At 40.6% G+C, this 27,708-nt stretch overlaps 3 protein-coding genes across 3 annotated transcripts in view; 2 read left to right on the top strand and 1 right to left on the bottom strand.

Annotated features, from left to right (window-relative positions):
- Positions 1 to 557: 557 nt before the first annotated feature.
- Positions 558 to 14,574, top strand: ankrd10b (ankyrin repeat domain 10b). The gene is made up of 6 exons (XM_080903930.1): positions 558 to 893; positions 1,651 to 1,803; positions 2,730 to 2,821; positions 10,760 to 11,025; positions 11,798 to 11,905; positions 13,999 to 14,574. Exons 1-6 carry the CDS (start codon positions 696 to 698, stop codon positions 14,196 to 14,198), a joined length of 1,017 nt encoding a protein of 338 aa, XP_080760056.1. The 5' UTR covers positions 558 to 695; the 3' UTR covers positions 14,199 to 14,574.
- A 520-nt stretch (positions 14,575 to 15,094) lies between these two features.
- On the top strand, positions 15,095 to 20,564 carry ube2al (ubiquitin conjugating enzyme E2 A, like). Its single transcript, XM_080903933.1, has 6 exons — positions 15,095 to 15,287; positions 16,812 to 16,892; positions 16,979 to 17,004; positions 17,161 to 17,250; positions 17,324 to 17,412; positions 20,314 to 20,564. The coding sequence occupies exons 1-6, from the start codon at positions 15,244 to 15,246 to the stop codon at positions 20,440 to 20,442; spliced, it is 459 nt and encodes a 152-aa protein (XP_080760059.1). The 5' UTR covers positions 15,095 to 15,243; the 3' UTR covers positions 20,443 to 20,564.
- Positions 20,565 to 21,644: 1,080 nt separating this feature from the next.
- The window catches only part of ing1 (inhibitor of growth family, member 1), a 13,990-nt gene continuing 7,926 nt past the window's right edge, over positions 21,645 to 27,708 (bottom strand). The window contains exons 3-4 of the mRNA XM_080903931.1: positions 23,691 to 23,839; positions 21,645 to 22,610 (exon numbers count right to left, since the gene is read on the bottom strand). Of these exons, the coding sequence (XP_080760057.1) occupies positions 21,978 to 22,610; positions 23,691 to 23,839 (782 nt within the window). The 3' untranslated portion in view covers positions 21,645 to 21,977. The remainder of the gene's footprint in view (positions 22,611 to 23,690; positions 23,840 to 27,708) is intronic.

Below are 27,708 nucleotides of genomic sequence, written 5' to 3'. Positions count from 1 at the left end.
CATGAAATCATATCTAGTAATATATCATATGACAGAGAAACTGTATAACACAGCTTTTATTTTTTCACCAAAACAGGCTGATGTCAGCAGGCTGTACTAAAAAACATCATAAAACATCAAAGTTTTAGTATAGCCCTTGCTCTTAAGTGGGAATTAAGCTCTCTGAGTGCTCTTGTTGATACAGTCCACCATGTATTCTCCCACTGTACATTATTAAACAAGGAAGTCCAGAGGTGTTCAGAAGGAAAGGTCCTAAGTTATCTAATTGGATTCTTATTATGTATTTTTTTTTTCAACATTTCGTTTTCAACACATAGCTGAAAAATTGAACATCAGAGTTTCATAACATTATAAGAACACCTTTTTGGGATATCATCAATCTTCCGTAGAAAGTAATTACAGGCTCCTGGTCTAACGTAAAATCTGGCACTCGACAGTGACCAGAGAGGAAAGCGGGGAAATCGGGAATGTGACGTCCAGTCCGCAGTTTGCGGCTCTCTCAGCGGTTCTCGGGTTTCAGCTCGGCGCGTGCTCTACGCCTCCTGCTTTGTGTTGTCAGGCAGAGAAAGACGCGCCATTCAGGGTGGCGTGTGTCCTCGTGCACGGTCGCAGAGTCGGCGCGGAGAACTGAATCACATCTAGTTAATTTACTCTCTCCTCTTAAATAGTCGACTAATATTTATAATTTCGTTACCATGTCGGTGGGAGTGGAGTCTGGATTCTCAAGCGAGGAGGTCTTAAACAGCCGCTTCCCTCTCCATCGGGCTTGCAGGGATGGAGACGTCGGTGCCTTGTGCTCCCTCCTTCAGTGCACATCAAACCCGGCCGACCTCACGGTGGAGGACACTTTCTACGGCTGGACGCCCATACATTGGGCTGCTCACTTCGGAAAGGTATCGCTTCTGTCCGCCCGGGTTTTAGTTAATGGATATTTTTTTTTGGCGAAATGTTATCCAGAAGGAGCGTCGTCGCTCTTCGACATCATGAGGCTCGTCTCGGCCATTTCCTGATGTTTCCATTAACTGTTAGCTGATGAGACGAAGAAGCAGCCGTCCCTGAGTGCAGGCAGACAATGGACCGTTGAAGTTAAAGCGATACTTTTTAAAGCTAGTTTTCAATGAATTGTATTAGTATGCGCAAAATTGTAGGTACGTTTTTACCTAGTGTTGAACAAGAACCCTATTAATATTAACTAATGGCTTTAGGCGATAGGTTTAACACGAAATTCTAGCATTACAAGAGCCACAAATGTTAGCTAACGAGCAGTTAGTTAAATTGGATGTAGCCTCGCGGACTGTAGCAGGTTTGCGGCTAAAAAGGGCGGTTATTCAAACTGCTTTCAAGCCAACTCCCGGCGCTAATGACTCATTTTTAATGAAGCGTTTGAGTATAAAAAACACTCGTGGTAAGACTTGTTTAACAAACTGCACATTAGAAAAGAATAGGCCTCACGTTTGTACAGAGACTGGATTCATACCCCGAGGCAAAGCTTTGATAATTGTGCCTCGAAAACCCAGTCAGCCCACATAGGAGCGCTTCATTTTTGCCCTTTTTCGGCTGCTGTAACACACTTGTCTGTACCTGCCCTGTCTCAGAATGCAGGTAATGGGCCTGTCTGACTGTATGTGCATTGCACTTGTGTCTTCACAGCTCGATTGTGTGATGCGTCTGGTTCAGGTGGGCTGTGGTGTGAACGCGGTAACCTCCAGGTTTGCACAGACGCCCACTCACATTGCTGCTTTTGGGGGCCACCCTGAGTGTTTGTTATGGTTGCTTCAAGCTGGTGCAGATATTAACAAACAGGTACGATATCAGACCCACTCTCATCCTTTTTCACAGAGTTTCCTGAAGTGACATGTAGACTGCATTTGTTACAAAGTGGGACAAGAGGAAAACATAATTAAAAAAAAAAAAAAAAGGGACAATGGTTTTTATGTGAAATGAAAAGGAAGCAGGGGAGGGGGCGAGTGAAAGGAGCGTGAGGGGTTGAGCTCAGATAATCCCATTGAAGAGGATAATTCTAATTTGGGGTCACGGCCCTGGCAGTGTTGCTGCTCACTCCTCCATTTGTCCCACCAATGCCCTCACATTCCATTTTATTTATTTATTTCTTCACCATATTTCCCGAAGCAGCCACTGTCAGACTGTTGAGTGCCTCACTCATCCGTCTTTTCCTCTCCGTGGGATTTCATACACAGACAGGCTCATGCGCTGAGGCTATATTTTATGCTCCACTGCACTACTGAGAGGAATCAGATTAGTGGGGCACAGTGACATAACATATTGTCGTAATCAGGAACCACATTGCTTTGCAACTCCCATTGAATCTGCTTAGCGTCTGTGGAAATAAACACAAGGGAAAGTTCTCAGATTTGCGGACCTTTTCCTCTTGAGTGTGTAGCCTTTTAACTTTCCTGGGATTGGGCAGTAGGAAAGTGTGATATTTGAGTGCAGCCTACGTTGCATTGTGGTTGGAGAAAGCTGCCTCACTCCCCCCCCCTCTCCTCTTTCCTCTGCTGCACTCTTACTAATGTGCAACTGTAAATGTGTGTGGGCGGCAGTAATGTCTGGGTGAAAAGTTCAGGCTCTGCCCTGCAGCGTTACACCCTTTTATAATATCCAGTATGTGCTTAGGATGCAGTAATATGTGATACATTTGATAAATACTTAATTGGTAATGTCTGTCTGATACATTCTATATATAACTGCGGTCTCTTGTCATCACTCAGGACTATGTGGGCGAGACGCCCATCCACAAGGCTGCTCGCGCGGGCAGCCTGGAGTGTATCAACACTCTCTTGATTCAGGGAGCGAAAGCTGAGTAAGTCCTGTGATCAGTCCTGTGTCATCATTTCTTTTCCTCTGTACTATCCAGCAACTTAGTTACACCTTTACAAGGGATCGCCACCAAACTCACATCAGTACAGTTGTTAAGTCTAAATGTTTTATTCAGTTTCTTCAAAGCTGCAAATATGTGATCTGCAAAATTAACAGTGCAGGTCTTAAACATAAATTTGTAGAAGGTGCAGAATGTAATTACTAAGATTAAAATTTTTGATATTATATTATATTAGCTCCAGCCAAAAGGAATGCTGCTCTAGAAGCGGTTACTTTACTTTAAATCAGTTCAGGTTGTGTCTGTATATAACTTTAAACAAGATTTGAGCAAAGGACTGAATTAGTCATTTAGCTCAACAAAATAAAATCATCTTTGTTTTATTGTTCATGGGTTCATTAAAAATGTACACCAGACAACTGTGTAGACAATTACATCCTTGAAAATGTTTTTAGAAGTTCTAGAGATGCATTTTGTGAAACGGTAATAATATAGCAAAGTTAGCTTGCTTGACATGTTAAACATTAACAGAATTGGTGGCGCTTCCTTGAAAATGTGACACATTTTGTTAATCCTTAAAAATTGTTGTTTTTCATTGCAACAATTCGCATTAAGTTGCTCTCTGTGTGTAACATTATCAGATAAGACATATTCCACAAGTGCCTGCTTGTGTACTTGAATAAGCAGACGTTTATTACCTTTATAGTCTGCTACACTTTATGTGTGTTACAGTAAAAGTTGATTATTAACTCTGCACGGCGTCTTTCATCTAGATGGCTGACTTTTTCAGTCCAGCACGATTATTACACAAACATTAGGGCAACTTAATGTAAAGGTTGATAAACTGTTTAATTAGTAGGCCATGTTGCATGATCTCTGTTAAATCTAGAGTGTGGTTTTCTTTGTTAACATTTGTTTTAAAGATTTGTGTCTTAAATACACAGCTTAACTGGGTGACCAAATGCACATTGCTTTTTTATCTGAATACCTCTTTACTGTCATTGTGGAAAGGCTGTAAGGTGTTGCATTGAATGAAAATGCATTGATTAGGTGGCCGTGTTTGGAAATGCAAAATCTTTTTTTTTTTTTTTAAGTTTTTGCAAGATTGTTTTGGCTGCTTTCATGTCCACCTTTTTCAAGGATCATTAAAATTAACAATAATATCTGCATTGAGCAGATAACAGAGTTAGATATAATAGATCTTGCACGATAAATTTAGCTTATTATTTTAGGAGGTAGACATAATCTCCTCTTGTAGTAATGATCAGTCACACCTTTACAGTTGTTTTGCCAACATACCCATTTATAGAAAACATTGTTATCACTGATGTTCGATCTGACACATGAACAAAGAAGTGAGGCAAGACTCACTTTTCCTGTTTGTTAAATTTAGCTTCAAGACCAGCAGGACTTGAAATAACAACAGCTATATCGTTAGATCATAGCTGTTACTTTCCTAAAGGTCATGTGAATAAGCCTAATGAATTAGGCACCCAGTTTACATACTCACAGCTTACCTGTGTTATCCAGCTGTAAAACAAACAAAACAAAACAAAAAGCCTTGAGTTGCTTCTCACTAAAGTAGGTTACCGGGTTTGTAAGTAGCTTTTTAATGCACAAAGAAATTAAAAGTTGCTGCTTACTTTAGTCTTAGGAGTTTAGATGTTAGACTCAACATGTTTTATTTGTTTTTGTTTTTCAATTATGAAGTCTTGCAGCTTCATTTTCTGCAACATACTGCCTGCCTTTTCTTTGTGATCCCATTAGAGAACAGAAACCCCAAGCTACCAAGGAGTTTATATGTATGTTAATTTTTTTGTAGTCTAATAAATCTTTGTGCACCAAAAGCTCTCTGTAAAGAAGGTAAATCCCACCATGAAGCAGTAAAAGTGAGCTTTAGGTATAACCATGACAATACTGAACATAATCTGAGAGCAGTGCTGACTTTGGGCCTTGTTTCAGTAAAGGAATGCAAACAGTGCTCACACGCCTTTTCAAAAGGTCTTAGAGACACACACACCATGCATAATCTGTTCCGCATAGTTTCACAGAGTGCGTGTCCCAGAGTCATTAAAAAACACTCGATGGAAATTAAAAACACTTCATTTTCTCCTTGTATAAACACCCTGGTTGCTACGGTTGCCTTGGCAAATTAAATCCACTGCTTTCATGCAGAGAAGCTCAGCAGTGGTTCACGCAGTGTGCATTTGGTTATCAGCTGATGAGTATTATATTTTTTGATGAAAATGATATGTGATTTTTTTGTTTTGTTTTGTTTTTCTCCCTGCAGATCACAGATATTTAGTTTAGTTTATTATCAAGTTTGTTTGTTTTTCATTTTATTTAACTTATGACTCAGAAATGTAGCGGGGGCGCAGCTGGGGGGAAGACTAAGGCACAGCAGGTGGGACTGGGGCTCATGACAAAATAACAAATTTCAGCATCAAAGGGCTTTCAAACATCTGCTAACAAAATATTCCAATGCTAACAAAGGTTGACAAAGAAAATAGTCTGCTGTCATGTGCAGTAAAGATTTGGTGGCAAGGCAGCAAATGAACCTTGACGTGATAATTATTCAGGCAATCAGTCGTTGGTAGCACTCATGGTGCATTATATCTGATGCATAAGAGAGAAAATATTTTGCTGGGAAAAGATTTTTGTTTATGCAGTTTATACTATAATAATACAACTCTGCAATACATAGTAGTCTACATCATATACTACTATATGAACTAAGTTGTGTTCTTATGCTTTTAGTTTTTATACCCTAATTTTTAGTTGTTTAATTCAAAATATGTGTAATATACAAAGTCTAAAATACTGTGTTGATAATCTTCTAATTTGAATCTGTTAGTCAGGACAAATAGCTCTAAATCCACTCATTTAGAGCTTTGGTAATTTTTTATTATAAATGCTGTTATTGAAGTCAAAGTTTCTGCATTTTCTTTTTGGAAGTTAGCTTGAACATTGAGTCTACTCTTTGAGATCTATTACTTGAACATCCATCTCCATGTCACATTTCTTTCATGTCAGATTAAAGCTCCGTGATAGGCATCTAAACACTTCTTTTGCCCTCCGGTCCACTCACTGCATTATGGGAGCGAAGCTTCAATAACAAGCACGTTTTTACTGTGGAGTGTTTTGTACAGGACCTAAGGCAGTAAAATGGATTTAGTGGATTATGAATGGTTTATTCTTAATGGAAGCTCACATCAACATTACCATGGTTATAAAAGAAAAGCAATGCCTCCAAATATTTTCACAGAAGCCTTTGAGAGTACGTTTTTACAGCAAAGCGGCTAAATTATATTTCACGCAAACAGGATGTCCTTGTCACATTGATTATATGAACAGTGAATGAATGAGTTTTATTCAGTCGCTTAAATCTACATTTTTCATTGAGGATTTTCCTCAGTGGGCTGTTCATCTTCTTGGCTTTGTTTTATGCTTGCTTTGTATTACATCCTCTTGAACACACTTGTCATCTGAGATTTCCTTTTCAACGGGGAGAAGTAATTCATAAATGATAAAACTGTAAGCTTTGACTATATGTCAGAGCATTTTGCAGCTTTGACTGTTTCTGCTTATCTTCACATTTTCCATGTGGAAGAAAGAAGAGACACAAGAAGAGTGTGATGTACTCATTTGATTCATTAGAAGGAAGTGCTCTTGAAAGGCTTGAATTATGTATGAAATACTTTCATTCCTTTGGCCGTCACCTACAGATGCTTTTATGCACCTTTCTTTTTTTTTCTTTTTTTAAATGAGTGGGAACAACATTAAGTCCACCTAAACCTGAGGTTTGTGTTATTTTACTCAGTGGTGTCATGGTTGGATACAACTTGGGTCCTTCTTGAAGCATGCCTTGACGCTCAGCAGGCATTTTGGCAACACCTCTGTGCAAGCGTTTCTGCTTTAGTCTAAAAGATTGGGTTGACAGTCATAACTTTTACATAATTCCTTACTGGAACATAAAAACGATTAAATAAAACTCTTCAAAACTTTCCCCAGTGTCACAGTTCATCATGGTTTTATTTGTAGCTCTGTCCCGAGTGCTGACAGGATCAACATCTTTGGCTGTTTGCGCCAAGTCACTTGAACGAACGCCATCTTAAATCCTATTATAAATACACTACCAAGAAAAATGATAAGGACATCTATAAAGTACTCGTAGAACCACTCATAAAGTAGATATATGGTAACTAAATAAATCGGACCCAGCTTTATAAATATGAGCTTTACTTTTTGAAATCCAGTATTTAATTAGAATCATAAAACCAATGCTCTGATTTTGCTCTAGAACGCTAAAATAAACTTAGCACTAAAACTATATAGACTTTTTGGGGGGTAGATTTCTAAGAAATTCTTTTTTGTCATGAGCCTCAAACTGTAAAGGTGGTCCAGTAGCAAACTAGCAGCAGGTAGGCCAGTGCTTAGAGGCTGCCGGTGATGAGAGTAGTGCAGGCATGCTTAGAGCAGCTGAGTGAGATGGGTTAGATTTGCATAACATCATGTACTGAACTGTCTAATGCTAACATCATCCTGTTGCAATGGTTATTCACTGTCATTTCACTGTACCAAATATTTTACGTTATACACAGAAATGTTTTCTTTTGTATGTCACAGTATTAACCCTATACAATATCATAGTCTGTTTTGACTTCTAATCTTTGTCACCTTTTCCTTTATGAAAGTGACAATAAGTTTACAAAAAAAGTTTTCTATACTGTTAACAGAAACAGAACCGTACATCTTAATGTTTTGCAGCCATTGAATTGGAAATGACTTGGTTTTTTCAAGTAATCCTAGAAAGGGGGAGAATAGACACTGCTGAGTCTGCCCCGTTCCCTGGGATAGCCGCACTGTTGTGGCATTGAGTGTTCTCACTATCGCTTCCTATCTACACACTGGCAAACTGTTGAGGTATTTCTTGCGGTGATTGGTTTTAATGCTAGGTTTTTTAATAAATCAAAACTAAAGTTTTAGACCTGCATGCTTTGCTTATTATCCATGATTGTTCCTGTATTTAGCCTCTTTTTTTTAATTTTATGATTTGTCTTTATTTTGTGAACTAACCATAGGAGTCCTTTAAATGGACAGGGTTAATCACGTGAGTCCCATGTCAACATGTAGCATGATAATAGGCTGCCTCTGGAAGGTTAGACAATAGTTAGAGAAGATGCATATTGTGTGCTTAGGACCGAAAAGCAAAGCATACCAGGCATTTACAAAGAATTAACGCTTCCTTTTTTAAGTTGTTTTTTTGTTTTTGTTTTTTTGTTGTTGTTTTGTTTTTTTTTTCTTTTAAGCTATACACAGCTATCCATTTTGTTGGATTAGTGATTACCATAGATGTCAGGTCTCACTAAAGGAATAATGGTTTAAATAATTAAGGAAATAGAAAAGGGGCATATTGTTTCAGTTATGTGGAGGGCGATGTTCAAGCTGAGATTTGGTTTGGAAACAAGTCAATGCTGGAAATGAAGCCAGAGGGTCAAATAAAGAAATGAGAGAATTAATTTGCAGCAGACTTTATCTGAAAACTTGAAATTTGCACTTATAGTCAGGCATTTAAAATGCCTGGCACTCATGAGTGTCTAATGTTTAGCTTCCTCCTTAAGAGATCCACAACATATACAGACACACAAAAAAAATCACTGCACCTATAACCTCCTCCCTATCTTTGACCAACCCCACAGAAGAGCTGCAGTAATCTGCGAGTGTCTCTGCAATCACTCATTTGACATTGGATATAAGATTTCAAAACGAGGAGCAACTTTAATATCTTAAGTGCTTGAAAAGGGAGAGGAAATCTCATTTGGGGATTGTTGAGGTGCAATTTCACCCTTGTCCAAAAAAAGGCTTAACCACTGAGTTCCTCTAGACAAGAATTAGGGCAAGTACTTGTTGTTCCATTATCATACAATAAGTGGACATTAATGATTAAGATTAGAAGATGTTAGATTTTTATCACAGTAACAGTATGTTATTCTGTGTCTATCTGGTCCACTGTTTACTTAGGGAACTGTTTGTGTTCAAAGAGAGACAAATTTTAACATTAAATTCTTATTTAGTATTATACATGAGAATTTCTATTCCTTAGAGTGAGACTGATCCATCTACCATTTAACATGTAAATGATATTCAGTTAAAGTGTAACCTCTTGGATTAATCCTTTGGAAGCGTTAATTTTGAAGGGGACGGGTAATGTGCAACAAGTTTATTGTGTGATTTTTACTTGTTTGATTTTTTTATTTTATTTTTTTTAAATCTTCAATTCTTTATAAAATGTTTTTTTCACATGCACTAGTTCTTGAAATGTTTATTTCTGCACAACTGTTTAGATAAAAATGCAGAGAACGAGCAGTTTCTACACCTCACGAATGACCAAACAGCAGCTGTGTGCTTTAAATCCTGCCTCTTTGTGTGGAAGTTAATATCACCTGGTTTTTAATTTAACACTATAAACGCAAAGTTCAATGAAACAAAATGTATTCCTAAAATTTCGGTAAATCATTTTAGTCATGCATGAAACGACGTGACGATTGCTTTCAATGTTTTTCCTGTCGTGTTTTTAAAAAAAAAACAAAAACAAAAAAACAGTCCAGAGTCAGATGTGGGCCAGCGCTCCCAGTTCTTTGACAAAGACTGAGCTGTTTGGTTAGAGAACTCATTTCACAGCATGATGACATTTAGGCCCCGAACAACGGCAGTATTGTTTTTGTAACTGGCTGAAACAGACAAAAGAAATTTCCATCATTAAGCTGCAAGAAATGCTTTGGTTGGTCGATTATTTTCTGTATCCTTCAGCAGAATGATCATATTTTATATTAATAGCACCTTTTTTAAAATATAGTTTTTATTTTATTCCTGTGTAGTTTTTTTCTCCTTGCTGTCCACATTTTACCTGCAGGTGAAATTGTTTCCACACTTTAATGCTGTTTGAAAACTGTAAATTTGTGAGGGGGAGGGGACACAGTGCTGTTTGCTCATTCATTACTGCTCCCAGAAAGTTACTTTATCACTGCTGCAACTGGCTATGGTTAACACAGAGTGCACAGACTACTTAGAGTTATTTTATTATGTTTTTTTTTTTTTTTTTTATTCTCTTGCTCATTTTTCTTGAAACAACATGAGGACAAGTTCACTTTAGCTTCACATTCTCAACAAAAGAAGAGTGGTGTTGCTTGGGTGCTGCAGTTCGACCTTGATTTGTTCTCGCCCTAATCGTTCACTCTCTGGAGTTTGTTCTGAAGATTGCATCATAGTCTTCACCATCTTCTGATTCTCTGACTCATCTCTGGGGATTTCGTCACTTTGCCAGTCTGTCATTTTCTTTGCTGGCTTTTCCACGTGGACATTGACACAGAGAAGACAACATCACTGCGCTTTTGATGCGGCTTTGCAGAAATCCTTGAATTCTATCGGCGCTGGAGACGTGAGATGACAACCACTTCTCATTCTTCGCAGAATGCTCCTTGATGTAGCCCGTTTGACGCGGTCCACGGATGTGATCTCCTGTGGATGCAGCGGATCATTTCATACATGTTCAAGTGCATGTGCTCAGCTGTCTTAACCATGTCCGTTTGCAGCAGATGTGTTTCCTTAATTATGTGGAAACAAGTGAAATCTTTAAGATGCAGATGATCCCAAAGGGATCAGTCGTCATCTGTCATGAAGATGACGAAGAGGATGTGAGAGAGGGTAGAGCAGCACAGGCTATTTCTATACATCTGTGTTCGTGTGTGTGTGTGCGAATATTTGCTTAATGAGTGTGCGTGCGTGCGTTTATGTATGTATGTGCGTGTGGGGGTGTGTGTGCCTGCGTGTGCGTGCTTGGGTTTGTCTCATTTTGTTTGTGTTTTATTTGTGTAAATGGAGCATACAGTGAGTGTTTCTAACACTCCCTTTTCTGTTGTGCAGTATGAGGAATGCCAGTGGGCTGACTGCTGCTGACCTGGCCCACGCGCAGGGATTCCGGGAGTGCGCTGAAATACTCTCCAATGCCCAGAACTTCCAACAAAACATGGCTCAGTCTCATAACGGGGTTTTTCTGAATGGCATGAGCCAGAATGGGTGCCACACTTACCCCACCATCCAGGGACGCAGCTTCTTGAATGGTATGCCCAACAGAAAAAGGTCTTTCGAAGGCATGGAAGCAAACCCTGGAAAGAAGGCTAGAACTAACGGTAAGTTACTAAGCTGATCAGGTCTGTTCAGATACTTTTTTTTTTTCTCTTCTGTTACCTTTTAAAGGAAATTGAAACTTTCAAGACATTATTACCCCTCAGCCATAAAAGGTTGATGGCATAGTGTCATGCACACCAAAGTTTGTGAATGCAATAACTCGAGAACGAGACAGTATAGGATTTTGAAATTGATGCCATCGAGTTCAAATCTCAGTGACCTCGACCTCAAGGTCAAAGGTCAAGATAATCTGAAAACCAAGTGAAGTAGGATTTTGAAATTGATACCATCAGTGTATCTAGGAGATTAAGGGGGTAGGTCTCTGCAGGTATTTACTTTTTAAAAAATATTTTCTGAAGTCTTTCCTCCAAAGGGTCTTGTTAGACTTAATTCACATTTTATGTGAGTCACAGCAATAGTGTGACACAGTGACTCTTTATTGATTATAATTCATTTTCCTGATATTAATTGATAATGTTGAAACACCAAAGGATGTTGGGTACTCAAACTTCTTTTTACACTCAGCTGTTTAATTTATTTCTAGCATGCATGAATGACAACAAAAAATAATTCAGTTTTGGTGAATTGGAGATCAGCAAATTGTCATCTACAAACTATATTCTTCCTTTCATCACATGACCAAGTGTCTGCATGTATTTTTAGGACAAAATCTGGGTTAATTGTATCTTCTAAGCAAATCTTTCTTTAAATGGATGGATGGAAACATGTCCTGGCTCTCAGCTCACTGATTTTTCCACTCGTCTTGGCTCTCAGGTTTTTGTGTGGAACCCAAATTGCTTAACGGGAATGGGCCACTAGATGGAGCTGGAGATGCGCAGATGGAGAGCATGAACATGGAGCTGGCAGCGACTGTAACCTCAGGTGGGCCAGGAAGCTTTGCATTTGGGATGAATGGGGTTGCACCATCACAAGGGCCGGGGCCCATGGATCAGGGGGGACCAGCCAGGTCGAGCCCCACAGCTAAAGAGCTGGAGGTCATCACTGTGGCGTCGATGCAGACCCCCTGTCGCTGCACCAACTCTTATGCCTACTTGTAAAGGGCTTGTGTGTGAAATGGCACACGCTAATGTTCCCATTTGTATGTTTGTTGTACGTTTCCTTTTTGAGTAATGCACAGATATCGAAATACATTTGTTTTGATTTGGTGGAGAGCTTCCTTTGAAAGATATTTAGCTGTGTGCGTGCGTGTGTGTGTTGTATTTTCTACTTTTCCATGTACCTGATTATACTCTTAAGGAGAAAGGCATTAATATGTGTTTGTTATACAGATATGTAGTCAGTGCATACGTCGGATTATACTGACCGTTCTCGTGTAATGCTTACTTTTTATTAGGTTTTAAATAAAAGGATGATTTTGTTTTGCACAATTATACCACGTTGTTTGCATTAAAAGTGCAAATGTTTATATTGGCTTCATAAAAAATATTTAGTCATGTCTTATTATAACGCTTATAAACTTGTGCATTATTGTATAATAAGGAAAACTTCATTTGTCACCTGATGTTGTGAACACCAACCTTCTGCTGCCAACACCAAAAAAAATAGTAATGTTCGAGTTTGTTTTTCTCCCAGTTTAATAAATCAGTAAATATTGTTGATTTAAAATAATATTTAATAGGTGACATTTATGTGAAATTGGTACCTAAGCACTTTTTAAAACATACATAAAGAAAGTCTCTGGAAATTTCGCATTTTATATTGAAGAATGACTTTATGCCAAAGCATATCTGAACATGAATGTAGCTTTTAAAATTTACATAATTCACTGTGCAGCTTTCTTGGAGTTTCTAGATGCCCTTTAGTAACATTTACTGGTCCATAAGAGTAGAATTTGTTAACCCCTCTTTTTCACCTTTGTCAATGATTGGTCTGAAATATGATGAATGTTTACTCTGTGTGTGTGTGTGTGTGTGTGTGTGTGTGTGTGTGTGTTGGCGAACTTTTAAGGTAACTAGCAGCAAGGCTTGCATTTGCGTGTGTTACAGAAGAATACCCAGTGTGTTTTTTAAATTAATATCAGGCCATATTGCAATCGGTTGTTATGTACAAACAGTCCTGCTGAAAAAAAGTTTGCATGGTTTTTTACACTTTGCAAAAAGCCTTATTTGTTAAGCTGCGTTAAGTAATCCAAACGGTAACTTAATGTATGCTGTGTTCAAATTTTATAGACGCTGGGGGGATTCTTTCTGTATTTTGTAGTACTATTTCATGTTGAACATGGTTTTTGTTTTACGTGGCAGAAGGTTTGAGTGTGTAGTCTTTGAATCTGGGGCATCAAATGTTTTGAGTACTGAGCAGATTTAGCTTTGTACTTGACTGCTTGACATCATTAAATGTGTATAAAGTTTATAAATGTGGCCTTTGTTTTCTTGGTGTATCCTTGTGCTCTTTTTTTTTTTTTTTTTTTTTTTTTCTTTCTCCTGTCTCACAACATCTGTGTTTATTTATTTATTTTTAAAAATGCTTACATTTTTCAGATGATTGCAAATACAGTGCCTTTGACATTTTTTACAATTCTGCTTGTGATGTTGGGTCGTGGAGCTTAAAAGACTTGTGATTTTTCTTGTGAAATGACACAGAACTAGGTCATGGTGGTACAACGCAAATTGTATGTCAGAATTACTACAGATCAGGATGTGACCTATTTTAAAACAAGGTCTCAGGTCAAAACTTTTGAGATTGCATAAACCCGTGGAGTCTATTTCGCAATTTATTGATCTCTTTTTTTTTTCTTTTTTTTAAAATCCAAAGAGTTGGATACCACTTGATGTGTGTTGAAAGCTGGCCATGTAATAGACATTATTTTTACATGGCTGCTTACAGAATTGTAGTAAAAAGAATTTTAAATAGTTGTGCAAAACAAAATCGCCCCCTGCCTCGTTTGTTCTCTATTAGAGTCAGGAACACGATCAAAACAATTTGTTTGCCCTTTTGACTATTTGTTTCATTTACAGTGGCAGGTGAAAGACACTGTGAGGACTTTTTCTCAAACGGCCCAACAGCAGAAATCCTCCTTGACCACCACATCCACAGCGGCTCACCTGAGATCATTAGCACTGGAGGCAGTCAGGTGGAGCACCTGAAGTCTGTGAAAGCGGAGCAGTTCTATGACCACACCCTCTTCAGCACCATGCTTCTTTACCATGGATCCTAAAATACAAAAGTGATCTTCCTGACACCTCTTCCTTTTTGCCTGAAACTCATCTAAGCCTAAACAAGCATTCATTCGCCTTAAAGCCACAGAGTGGTCACGATCATTGAATTTCTTTGTTATTAACAGCAGAGCCACTGTTCTGGATGGGTCTGAAACTGCATTAATAAAGCAGCGTAAAAAGTGGATTTTTGTGTTGTTAAAGACAAAAGTTAATGTTTAGTTCTTGTTGTGATTTATGCTACAAATAGCAGTTTTCTTTGAATACACTAAAGTAAGCATTTGAGATGAACCACTGCCAGTGCTGAAATTTTGTTTGTCTCAATATGTTAAAAAATGGAAACACATAAGATTCATTAAAAAAAGGTTTTCCAAAGTTTGATTTTTCTCCGTACATCTTGTTCTGCTTCCTGCCATAGATGGCTTATGAAATAATGTGTGTAGAGAATCATGGTATCCTACTTTCTTTTTCTATCCATTAGATATATACATTAAAAGTTATTGGTGTGCTCGCTTAATACAGAAAACTGCTTTAAAAGTTGCACTCTCACGTGCTGGCACAGCTGTCATAGGGCCGACCTTCATCATAGCTGCTCAGCACAAACTTCCCGTCATCGAGGCTACGTCACCGTGGCCACGCCCCGCGCCACCCGTAACTCGAATGGGGTGGGGAGTTGATTCCAATCAAATAAAATATTGTATTAGATAAATCTATCGTGTTGAAAGGAAGTACCGCGTTTTTATAGAAACTACTTATGCTAACAACACAAAATGTCTACTGACATTTTCATGCTAGAAATTTCAGGTTTGCTTAGTAATAAATCGCAGATGTCCCCCCCCCCCCCCCTTCCTTCTTGATGTGGTATCGTCCTGTGTAAATCTATGTACGCAAACCAGAGCGTCATATTAGCTTTATAGGACGACGGAAGAGTCGGGCTCCCATCTGTAAGGTTTCTGTAACGTTCTCAAATTACATTAACTATAATATAGGCAAATAAGCTCCTGTCAACTATTTTGCCTTGTCTGTACGTATTCTTCAAGTTAAGATATGTCAACCCCGGCCAGAAGAAGACTTATGAGAGATTTTAAACGGTGAGTTGGTGTACAGGAATTATGCCGACATCGTTAGCCGTTTTGTCAGCTTGTGCTAGCCCGACATAGCTAATCGCTGTTTTTTTAGGATATAGTCAATTTTATGAGTTTCCTGTGTAAAAACAACCACAAGGCAACCGCTATAGATTATCGTATGCTTCTGCGAATGTGAATCATTTATGTGAAGTATTTTTTTTTTCAAAGCGCTTCGTCTTTCCGTGACGCTAACGGATCTAGCTAATGCTAGCAGGTTGGTTTACTAAGGCTTCTGTCAACGTACAGCTCGTAGCTGACTCTTTAAACCTTTAGCTTTGAATATGCGTGAGAAATGGCCGGACGGACATTTTTCATGGTTTAAACATTTTTTTCAACGCATTCAACCCCAGTACTCCACGAATGTATTCCTTCCGTTTATCTTATATTTCCGCTTCATAGTTGCGTTGTTGACCAGCACAAACGGTTCGACATCCCCACGGTCTTAAACTTACAAAAGTTTGAGTTAATGGGGCAAATAATGACGCCAAGAAGCGAAACAGAATAAAGTTAGATTGTTATGTAAATTTCCGAGTAGAAATCAATATGTCAAAGGTGAGAAACAACAGTAAAACAAAGCGAATGCCAGGCCGTGTATTGGCCTTCAGGTCCCTTTATAACCGTAATGTAACACTGCCCACGGAAAATGTTTTGGGGTTTTTTTCTTTGTAAGCGATCCTAACTGTTTATCGTAGTGAGTTACTGGACCTCTTCGGGGTCCTTAAACGTGTTTTGATCTCACTGTAAAGCGAGCCTCTGGTCTTTTGATTATGTCATATTTGAAATATCAGGATTCAGGAATGTGAGCAGGTATTTCCAGGTGTTTGGGAGGAATATGGTTTGGTGTAGCCCAAACCTATTACTGATATGGCTTTTTAATTTTTTTCTTTTATTCATGTTTAGTTTCATCTTCAGTGAATTTTGCGGTTTTCTGGGTATTTTGTATTTTCATTGTGTTTTGTATTTTTATCTTTATGTGGAGGGGCCAAGATTTAAGTTCCGAATAAACACAACACTTTGTGAAGGCAGGTGACTCAGTTATGTGGAGATAAGTGCCAATAAATGGGTAGTGATTGAGCATCTCACAGCAGAACAATTATATAATGTTTCTGAGGCTTCATTGCAAGTTAGGTAGTTATGGTAATTTTAAATTTTAACAGCTAACTTTGAGCAGGCACAATATAAGCATCGTTGTCGCTCATGATGTAACTAATTCTGTATTTAGTAAATAACAGTTCCTACCGTTTATCATTAATGGCACTGACACATTGTGTTAGAAAAAGGAAACCATGGCAACAGCTGTGTTTCCAAGTATGGTATGTTTGTTTGACCTTATAAATGTGGGTGTGGTTAGACAATGAAAGGAGACATTTGATTGTGAAATACACCTTTCTGTGGACTCAGTGGAGAAATACAGTCTCTGGTCATTACCTTTGAGGCCTTGAAACTTTGCTTCAGTGTATTTATTTACTTAACCTTTTGGGTATGCAGTCTACAAGAGGATCCTCCAGCTGGTGTCAGTGGTGCCCCTTCTGAAAACAACATCATGGTGTGGAATGCAGTCATTTTTGGGTAAGAAATTAATTTGGTTCTGAAGTGTAGATCTTATTTTTGTGTCTGAACAAATGACAAAATATCGCTTTTCTCTAAATTCGCAGCCCTGAAGGAACTCCCTTTGAGGATGGTAAGTACCCCACTGTATATGGAGATAGATAAAGTTAAATGTAGTAACTTAATCAAAAATCTCACTGAATAGAATTAATTGAAAGAGACTCCTCAAGTCACATCTCCACAGTGTCCTCAGTTGGTCCAAAATCTCATATGTGTTCCTTTGTTTCAGGTACATTTAAACTCATCGTAGAATTCACAGAAGAATATCCCAACAAACCCCCTACAGTGCGATTTGTGTCAAAGATGTTTCATCCAAATGGTAAGAACATGATCACCTGCTGCCTCGTTATAGTGTTATTTGTGGCCTGTTAATAATTGTTTTTTCTCTACAGTCTACGCGGATGGCAGTATATGTTTAGACATCCTACAGAATCGTTGGAGCCCCACTTATGATGTGTCTTCTATTCTAACATCTATCCAGGTAAGAAGTGTCAATATTTAACAATAAAAGAAAAGATTTCATTATTATGGCATATTATTGTTAATTTGATTATGGAAACATTAAGTGCATTTCCAAATCATTGTGGCAATATTCCATCCATCCATCCATCCATCTTCATCCGCTTTGTCCGGGGCCGAGTCGCGGGGGCAGCAGCCTAAGCAAAGAGGCCCAGACCTCCCTCTCCCCAGCCACCTCCTCCAGCTTATCCGGGGGAATACCAAGGCGTTCCCAGGCCAGCCGAGAGATATAATCTCTCCAGCGTGTCCTGGGTCTGCCCCGGGGCCTCCTCCCGGTGGGACATGCCTGGAACACCTCACCCAGGAGGCGCCCAGGGGGCATCCTTGTCAGATGCCCGAACCACCTCAGCTGGCTCCTTTCGATGTGGAGCAGCAGCTGCTCTACTCTGAGCCCCTCCCGGATGGCCGAACTTCTCACCCTATCTCTAAGGGAGAGGCCAGCCACCCTTCGGAGGAAGCTCATTTCTGCCGCTTGTATCCGCGATCTCGTTCTTTCGGTTACTACCCACAGCTCGTGGCCATAGGTGAGGGTAGGGATGTAGATCGACCGGTAAATTGAGAGCTTCGCTTTTACACTCAGCTCCCTCTTCACCACGACGGACCGGTGCAGCGTCCGCATTACTGCAGCTGCAGCCCCAATCTGTCTGTCGATCTCCGGCTCCCTTCTCCCATCACTCGCGAACAAGACCCCGAGATACTTGAACTCCTCCACTTGGGGCAGGAACTCATCCCCGACCCGGAGTGGGCACTCCACCCTTTTCCGGCTGAGAACCATGGCCTCAGATTTGGAGGTGCTGATCCTCATTCCCGCTGCTTCACACTCGGCTGCGAACCGTTCCAGTGCGAGCTGGAGGCCCTCACCCGATGAAGCCAACAGAACCACATCATCTGCAAAAATCAGAGATGAGATTCTGAGGCCACCAAAGCGAAAGCCCTCCGCCACTTGGCTGCGCCTAGAAATCCTGTCCATAAAAATTATGAACAGAACCGGAGACAAAGGGCAGCCCTGGCGGAGCCCATCACCCACCGGGAACGAGTCCGACTTATTGCTGGCAATGCGAACCAAGCTCTTGCAACGGTTGTATAGGGATCGAATGGCCCGTAGCAATGGGCCAGATACCCCATATTCCCGCAACACCTCCCACAGGACACCCCGAGGGACACGGTCGAATGCCTTCTCCAAGTCCACAAAACACATGTAGACTGGTTGGGCAAGCTCCCATGCACCCTCAAGTATCCTGGAGAGGATAAAGAGCTGGTCCAGTGTTCCGCGACCAGGACGAAAACCGCATTGTTCCTCCTGTATCCGAGGTTCGACTAACGGACGAACTCTCCTTTCCAGCACCCTGGCATAGACTTTCCCAGGGAGGCTGAGGAGTGTGATCCCCCTGTAGTTGGAACACACCCTCCGGTCCCCTTTCTTAAAGATGGGGACCACCACCCCGGTCTGCCAGTCCACAGGTACTGCCCCTGATCTCCACGCAACATTGCAGAGGCGTGTCAACCAGGACAGCCCTACAACGTCCAGAGCCTTCAGGAACTTGGGGCGGACCTCATCAACACCAGGGGCTCTGCCACCAAGGAGTTGTTTAACTGCCTCAGTGACCTCGCCCCCGGAAATTGGCGGGTCATTCCCCTCATCCCCAGACTCTGCTTCCTCCTCGGAAGACGTGTTAGTGGGATTAAGGAGGTCCTCGAAGTATTCCTTCCACCGCCTGACAATTTTCTCAGTCGACGTCAGCAGCGCTCCGCCAGCACTATACACAGTGCAGGTAGAGCACCGCTTTCCCCTCCTGAGACGTCTGACAGTTTGCCAGAATCTCTTCGAGGCAGTCCAAAAGTCTTTTTCCATGGCCTCTCCGAACTCCTCCCACACCCGAGTTTTTGCTTCAGCCACTGCCCGAGCCGCATTCCGCTTGGCCTGTCGATACCTGTCGGCTGCCTCCGGAGTCCCACAGGCTAACCAAGCCCGATAGGACTCCTTCTTCAGCCTGGTGGCTCCCTTCACCTCTGGTGTCCACCATTTGGTTCGGGGATTACCACCACGGCAGGCACCAACCACCTTGCGGCCGCAGCTCAATGCAGCAGCTTCGGCAATGGAGACGCTGAACATGGTCCATTCGGACTCAATGTCCCCAGTCTCCCTCGGAATGCTGTTGAAGCTCTGCCGGAGGTGTGCGTTGAAGATCTCGCGGACTGGGGCCTCTGCTAGACGTTCCCAGCACACCCTCACTACGCGTTTAGGTGCACCAGGTCTGTCCAGCGTCTTCCCCCGCCACCTGATCCAACTCACCACCAGGTGGTGATCAGTTGACAGCTCAGCCCCTCTCTTTACCCGAGTGTCCAGAACATATGGTCGCAGGTCTGCGATATTATAATATATAATAGAAATAATATGTATATATTTCTCTGAGAAACGAAAAGCTGCTTCTGCAAATTCAGGCTCATCCACTGAGACTAAGTTTAATGTCAGTGTGTAGGACTGCAGCTGACCACCCACTGATTGAATAATCTCCACTCATATCATGTGAACTAAACAAATGTCCCAAAGTGTAAGCTTAAACATATCGGTAACATCTGAGAATTTCTGAATATTATTTTCTTATATAGCAACTCATTTATAATGTAGTGTTGATTCATTAAGTGCTGTTAATACATGAAAATAATCAATATACAAATGATAGATTTAAATTTATGATTAAATTCAAAAGATTAGAGATTTTAGTTTGTAAAAGTACAGTGGCAAACTGGAAAATTCTCAGTATTGTGCAATAACATTGAGTAGATGAATAAGTTGATTCAGGTTTGTTGTTTTCCATTTAAATATTCTTGCCTTCTGTATTAATCTTCTCTCCCCCTGCAGTCCCTGCTTGATGAGCCAAACCCCAACAGTCCGGCCAACAGCCAGGCAGCTCAGCTGTACCAGGAGAACAAACGGGAATATGAGAAACGCGTCTCTGCCATCGTAGAACAAAGCTGGAGAGACAGTTGACCTGATACTTGTGATTGCTTCTCTCCGTCCATTGTTAAGCTGTGTGTGCTGCAAGTTTTAGTGGAATAACTCTTAATTTTTTGACCCTCCCCTCTTTTAATTTTAAGCTTTTATGCACTTTACCCTCAACTTTCCATCATAAAACATCTTGTTCCTGCCCAACAAAGAGGGCCTTTTTTTTTTTTTTTTCTATTCTCGCCCCCTTTTTAAGTTCATCAGGGGAAATGTGCTGAATCTTGCCTTGATGTAATATCATTATGGACTTGAGGGCCATTACTTAAAATCCTGGTGTGTTCCAACTTGCTCTAATAACTCCATGATTAATTGTTTTGTGTCTCAAGAGGGTACATCGTTAAGTCATGGGTCCTTTTCTGTTGTGAGCCTGATTTGTTGTCAGTTTATTTTCATAAGGCAGTTGGATACTGAGCAGCCTGATTATCACAGACTACAACTAAATCACCTTTACACCATGTCCTTTGCTGTGTTGTGAACTGTTACATGCATGACGGAGTGTATTCACTTTCCCGTTCACTTGTGTATATAAGAAACCTGCAACTGAAATTATGTACAGATTTTGCACTGGTTGTCCCCCATGTCACCTTTTCCAGTACTTGTAAATAATAAAAAAGGGCAAAGTCATCCCTGTATGGACATGCATTTTCTTTCAAGTTGTTAGTGCACAAGTTATTTTACTTTCCAAGGTTTGAGCATAAATGCTCGTAGCAACAACGGCCACTTGCGTAGGGTACGTTGTAGGCTCTACGGAGATTCGTAGTCAGTCTAAATCAGGCCTTGTCTGGGAAAGTGGATCACAGTAAAGCTAAAGTTCTCATAAGATCTGTTTCTAGAGATGGTGATGCCAGAAAATCCACTATATATGGTCTTATTTTGAGATCTTTGTTGAAACAGCAAAATAAAATTATATATTCAATATAAGTTAAAATGCACTCTCAACTGACAGTTCTTTATGCAATACTGGAGAATCATTAGCTTTTACCTAAAACTCATTAAATACATTTTAAACATCTCATTTTATCATAAAAGTAGCATCCATGTTGCTCTTGTACAATGTTCTAGTGAAATGCAGTAAGCCGCAATTCAGTTGTAATTACAGATCATTGATTACAGAAAATGATGCATCTGAAATCATCACACAGTGAACTTTGAGTGTTGACTATAAAGTAGTGTTGAAGAACACAGAATTCATGTTTCTACTTTGTTTTTTATTTGAGTTTATATAGTTAAGCTTGTGATGTTGCATGCAAGATGAACACAAAGAGGGATGATGTGCAGGACAGCTTGTTACAAACATGCACATGGTTGTGTACTGTACTACAGCTACTGTTTGTAAACAACCAGGAGATGGCATTCTCGTTTCTCAGGTACACAGCTGTTACAAAAATAACTATTTACAACACCCCTCTCTTCGTGGATTTTTTTTTTTTTTTTTTTTTAGCAAACTGTTAACTGGAAATGAAGGCTAATATAGATAAAATTAAATTTTTCACACAGGAATGTTCATGGGGCCAGGTGAGCTACCTGTTGTAGGCTCTCTCCTTCTTAGCCCTTTCTAAGGCCTTGTCCATGGTCTTCTCGTTTTCGCCTCTACACTTCGGGCAGTACCACTTGCCTTTAGGCTTATGATGGAGCCCGACGCAGGAGAAATGAAACCACTCAATGGGACATTCGTCATTATCGCAGCCAATCATCTCGCCGTAAGACACCTGTTCGCACAGGCAATATGTTGGCTCATCCGGATCGATGGGCAGGTCTGGAGGAGACACTTCTCTCTCTGATTTTCCTTTTGACCTTTTCTTTTTCTTGGAAGATGTTTTGGCCTTCTTTTCCCGAGACACCCCCACTCCCACTTCCTCAGCATGATCCAGACCCCCGTAGCTTTCCCGATTTTCTCCATTTTTCTGACGTCGTGAGCGTTTCCCTCCCGCCTTTTCTCCACCACCTGAAGATGATGTGACCTCATCACGCTTCTTGTCGTGGTGACTGGGTTTGCCCACAGTAACTGTAGCTGATGTTGAGGACATCAAAGACGATGCAGTGGTTGTCATGGAGGTGGCCGGAGGAATGTGACTTTCTGGGATTTCTTGAGAGGAAAGGAGTAGTTCTGAATGCCAGTCTATTTGTCGCGTTCGGTTCTCAACCAGCTCCACCTGGAAAAAAGAAAGAACATTCATGTTTTGTTTTTTATTTTTTCCAAGTTCACCTAATTTATTTGACAATGTAGACTAAACCATCACACTTAAATAATCCTGAATACAAATCTATGTGAGAAACCCCAAACTACATCAGTATCTGCCATGTCTGTGCCCCGACAGAGCCAATCAACAGCTGAACCTGAAAACACATGAGCCATGTTGCTTGAACTTGCACGAATAAAAGCTTTTTAAAGGACTCTCATTAATCATCGTGAAGCCTAAATCCTTTTTGGTTTATGTTTTTGTGAAGAGACAATCTGTAGCTCCCTTGGATGCACTGTACGTTTTAAAAAGCCAACTCTGATTAAGATTTGTTGAACATAAATTTTGCCTTCTTTGCTGAATTAACTAGAAAGAAGTTCATGCTTTCAGCAGTTTAGGCTTAGCTGACGTCTAGGGGCTTATAAATGTTACTATAAACAGGTTTACACAGGGTAAACCTGTGTTTGTAGAGGGAGGGATGCGTGCCAGATGGACTAAAAGGATTTTAGCAGCTCTGTATCTGGTTCCACTCCTGGTCGCCCAGTCCTTCCCTGCATGTCATTCCCTCTGTACCCCATTTCCTGTTTATCGCTACTGTGCTATCCATATAAAGGCAAGAGCCTGAAAATAGTTTAAAAAAATATATATATAAATGTGAATGTTCATAGAGAAATTATTATCAAAGCTATCCACTTTAATTATGTATCACAAAAGGAACACAACCCAACTGAACTTTGACATACCAAACATGCCAAACAGGAAGGTCAAACATAGTGTTGTGTTTCTGGTAACTGCCTAGCTTGTATCTACAATAGAGTTATTTAATGTTTACTGCTGGAGTCTTGTAAATGTTTAGATTTTTTTTTTCTTTCTTTCTACAACAGATTTCCAAAAAATGTAAACATAAAGCTCATTCAGTCCTGATACAAAAGATCCATAAAACCCATTAATCAGGGTAAGCGTTCTTGTCACAGAAGAAGAGTAACGTAGATTCATCAATACACACATTAAGACCCAAAAGCTACTTTTTTGTCCAGTTTTTCTTCCACGTACCATTTGACCAGCAATCTGGATCTTTTCATCTCCAAGCTCCTGACTGCGAATTAGCGCCCTCTGAATAGACAACTGAAGCTTGCGCCTCTGAAGGGAGTCAGATTCACGGCGATACCGGTCATAAGCATCATCAAGCTCCTTCAGAACATCTGACCAAAAAAAAAAAAAAAAGATAAGAACAGAACAGAAATACACCCCATGTTCAATAGTATACTTGTTGTTAGTCTTTTTTTTAACCCTCATTAAAACAGACGGAGCAGCAGCATGACTACAGGTTGAAAAGTAAGAAAAATGAATCATTGCAATCTTTTGTATTACTTTGGATTTCTTTCAGACAGTTGACATTATGTCAGGCAAAGTTAACACTCAAGCATTACTACTACATTACAGTTTTCATCATCATCATCATCATCATTTATTTATTTATATAGCACTTTAAAAACACACCTGGTAGACCAAAGTGCTGTACACTACTAATATGCACAAAATAATAAAACCAAACATAGCAATAAAGTTAAAAAACAATAAAAATGTCAGTTACCCACAGAGTTAAAAGCCAGGGAATAAAAATAGGTTTTTAATAAAGACTTAAAAACTGGCACTGATGCAGCCTGTCTAATATGGAGAGGAAGGTTATTCCAAAGCATCGGCGCGGCAACAGAGAACGCTCGGTCTCCTCTAAGTTTCAGCCGTGACTTTGGGACCGAAAGCAGCAACTGCTCAGCTGACCGAAGGGAACGAGTGGGGACGTGGGGCTTCAACAAGTCAGACAAATAAACAGGTGCCAGACCATTTAGAGATTTAAAAGCCAATAAAAGGACTTTAAAACGGATCCTGAATTCAATTGGAAGCCAGTGTAAAGAGGCCAAAATCGGAGTGATGTGATCAAATTTTCTTCTGCCAGTTAAAAATCGTGCCGCAGCATTTTGCACTAATTGCAAGCGTGACAAAGTGCCCTGCCCAACCCCTGTTAAAAGAGAATTACAATAATCTAAACGTGAGGTAATAAAGGCATGAATAACGCTTTTCAAGTCACGCTTGGAAAGAAAGGGCTTAACCTTTGATAAACGTCTGAGGTGATAAAATGCTGATTTTACCACCCCGTTTACATGGTCATCAAAGGTGAGTGCAGAATCAATTTTAACTCCGAGATTTGTGATCGAACTCTTTAGTTGGGAAGTCAAAGCTGCAAGATCAACATCCAGAGTATGAGAAGAACGATTTGGGCCAAATAAAATTGCTTCTGTCTTCCGATCATTAAAATTTAAAAAGTTTTTTGCCATCCATGCTTTGACATCAGTAAGGCAGTCAAGCAGAGGTCCAGTTGGGAGACTATCAGAATGACTAAAAGGTAAGTAGAGCTGGCAGTCATCTGCGTATAGATGGAATGGCACTTTATACTTTCGGAAAATCGCGCCAAGAGGCAAGAGGTACAATGAAAACAATAACGGCCCAAGAATAGATCCCTGTGGCACACCCCAAAGCAGAGGGGCCACAGAGGATGAAGCCGACCCCAACTTAACACAAAATGTCCTATTTAAAAGATAGGACTTTAACCACAAAAGTGCCGAACCAGTAATTCCCACACAGTGCTGTAAGCGGGAGATCAGCAAATCGTGATCCACAGTGTCAAATGCAGCTGTCATGTCCAACAAGACCAGCACTGCATATTTACCACGGTCTGTCGCTATCAGGATGTCATTCATAACTTTTACGAGGGCTGTCTCCGTGCTGTGGAATGGCTTAAAGCCGGACTGAAAGATTTCTGACAATTTAGAGTCATTCAAGTAGTCCATCAACTGAGTATAAACAATCCTTTCCAGAATCTTACTAAGAAAGGGAAGCTTAGAGATGGGTCTAAAATTTGATATGACTGAACTGTCTAAGCCTGGTTTCTTAAGTAAAGGATGTATGACTGCATGCTTAAATTCCCTAGGTACTTGACCAGACAAAAGACTAGTATTAATAATGTTCAGAATATGTGGTCCGATGATAGGAAATACCTTTTTTAAGAAAACGGGGAGGAACAACGTCATTTGGAGAGCCACACGGTTTAGCATTCAACACAAGTTTCTCTAAATCAGATAAAACAATTGGTAGAAAAGCAGAGAACAGACTTGAGCAAGAACCATGCATGGCTGGGTCAGCAATAGGTAGAGTCAGAGGTCTCAAACTAGCAACCTTGTCCAGAAAATAATTAAGAAACTTATTGCACATAGCCGCAGAAGAGTGCAAAAGAATATAGCCTTCCGGATTAAGTACAGAATTTATAGTATTATATAGAACACGAGGGTTATGCGAGCTGGCAGCAATAAGTTGAGAAAAATAGGAGTGCTTGGCAGCCTTTACTGCTCTCTGATAGACTTTCCAGCTAGTCTTAAGAGCTTCCATAGAGACGCACAGACTATCTTTTTTCCACCGTCTTTCACATCTTCTGCATTCTTTTCTAGCGGCTCTAGTAAAATTAGTTAGCCAAGGACTAGCCTTTGGCTTGCATTGTCTGAATATAAAAGGAGCGACAGCGTCGAGGACAGATTTACAAGCAGAATCCAAACAAGAAACTAATCCTTCTGAGATGGACAACTCAGGAGGATAAGAAATAAATTGGTCAAACAATATGGAAAACCGCTCGGCAGTATCTGAGCCAAAAGCACGATAACATCGAGCAGGTACAGCACGCTTAAGAACAGGATTAAAACGAACAATATCACATAAAATAGGCATATGGTCAGAGAACACCGCATCCTCGACGAGTACGTTATGGACAGATAAACCATGTGATAAAACCAAGTCCAGTGTGTGACCACGTTCTTGAGTGGCACCTTTAACAGACTGAACAAAGTTAAAAGAGTTCACTAAGTCCAGAAAGTCCTTAGCCAGGGGCTTCCCCGGGCAGCAGACGTGTATATTATTAGTCCCACGTGTGGGACTAATAAAGGTTATCTTATCTTATCTTATCTTATTAAAATCACCAAGTAAAAGGATCTGGTCATACCGTGATGCACAGTCAGCAAGAAACTCTGAGAACTCGGATAAAAACTCCTTGTTATATTTTGGGGGCCGATAAACAATCGCACACAACAGCGAAGACGAGTGGCCCAGTTCACACAAACAGAGTTCAAAACTGGTGTGGCGTGTTGATGGGGATAGCTGCTTAAAGTCAAGATGTGCCTTAAAAACAACAGCTAGCCCTCCTCCGCGACCAGAAACTCTCGGAACACTAAAAAAGGCACAGCCAGCCGGCAGTAATTCAGAAAAGGCACTTAACTCACCGGGTGGAATCCAAGTTTCAGTCAAGCAAAGAAAATCCAGTGCATGGGAAGCAAAAAATTCCTTCAAAATGAATGTCTTATTTGCCACCGATCTGGCGTTAATTAATCCCAACCTGAGAGGAATTGGCTCGGGAGCTTCCGAGGCAGCAACAACCAGATCCACAGGTCGGAGGTTTGTTTGGTCCACTCCACGCCAACGCAGATGTCGGAGAGGAGAGGGTTTTGCAGAACCCTTCTCGAGAGATCCCACAACAGGAACCAAGCAGGAGTCCACCGGGTCCAAAGCACGCAACGGCACCAAGAGTCGCGGGCAGGATCGACAAATTGAGCGAAGCTCATGAGGAAAACAAGAGATCCTGAGTCTCAGTTTGACAAGGCGACCTCCACGGTTACCCCGTCTCCTGCGTCGCTTCCGCACATCCAGTGGCAATGGTAAGGAGCGCCAGTGAGGTGGTGTTACTTCCAAATCGGGAGGCAGAAAGCCTTGGTTGTCATTTCCAAACCGAGCTAAAGCTTGGGTAGATAAGCCTATTTCCAATAATGTCTGGCGATCATAAAACAATGTAGGGCTGACATGTTGCACAAAATTGACTAAAAGCAATAAAATAAAACAAATAAAAGAGAGCGATAGACGGCGTGCCAAAGACACAGGCGCCATCTTGAAGATTTTGATCAGTTTTAATCAAAATCTTCTGGAAGCAAGTGTCACTAACGTTTACTGTAACTAAATAAACACTGTATTTCGA

The sequence above is a fragment of the Rhamphochromis sp. 'chilingali' genome (genome assembly GCF_963969265.1).
Source record: "Rhamphochromis sp. 'chilingali' genome assembly, chromosome: 14".
NCBI classification, from domain to species: domain Eukaryota; kingdom Metazoa; phylum Chordata; class Actinopteri; order Cichliformes; family Cichlidae; genus Rhamphochromis; species Rhamphochromis sp. 'chilingali'.
The sequence above is the reverse complement of the archived record's forward strand: the minus strand, read 5'-3'. Positions and strand labels throughout refer to the sequence as shown.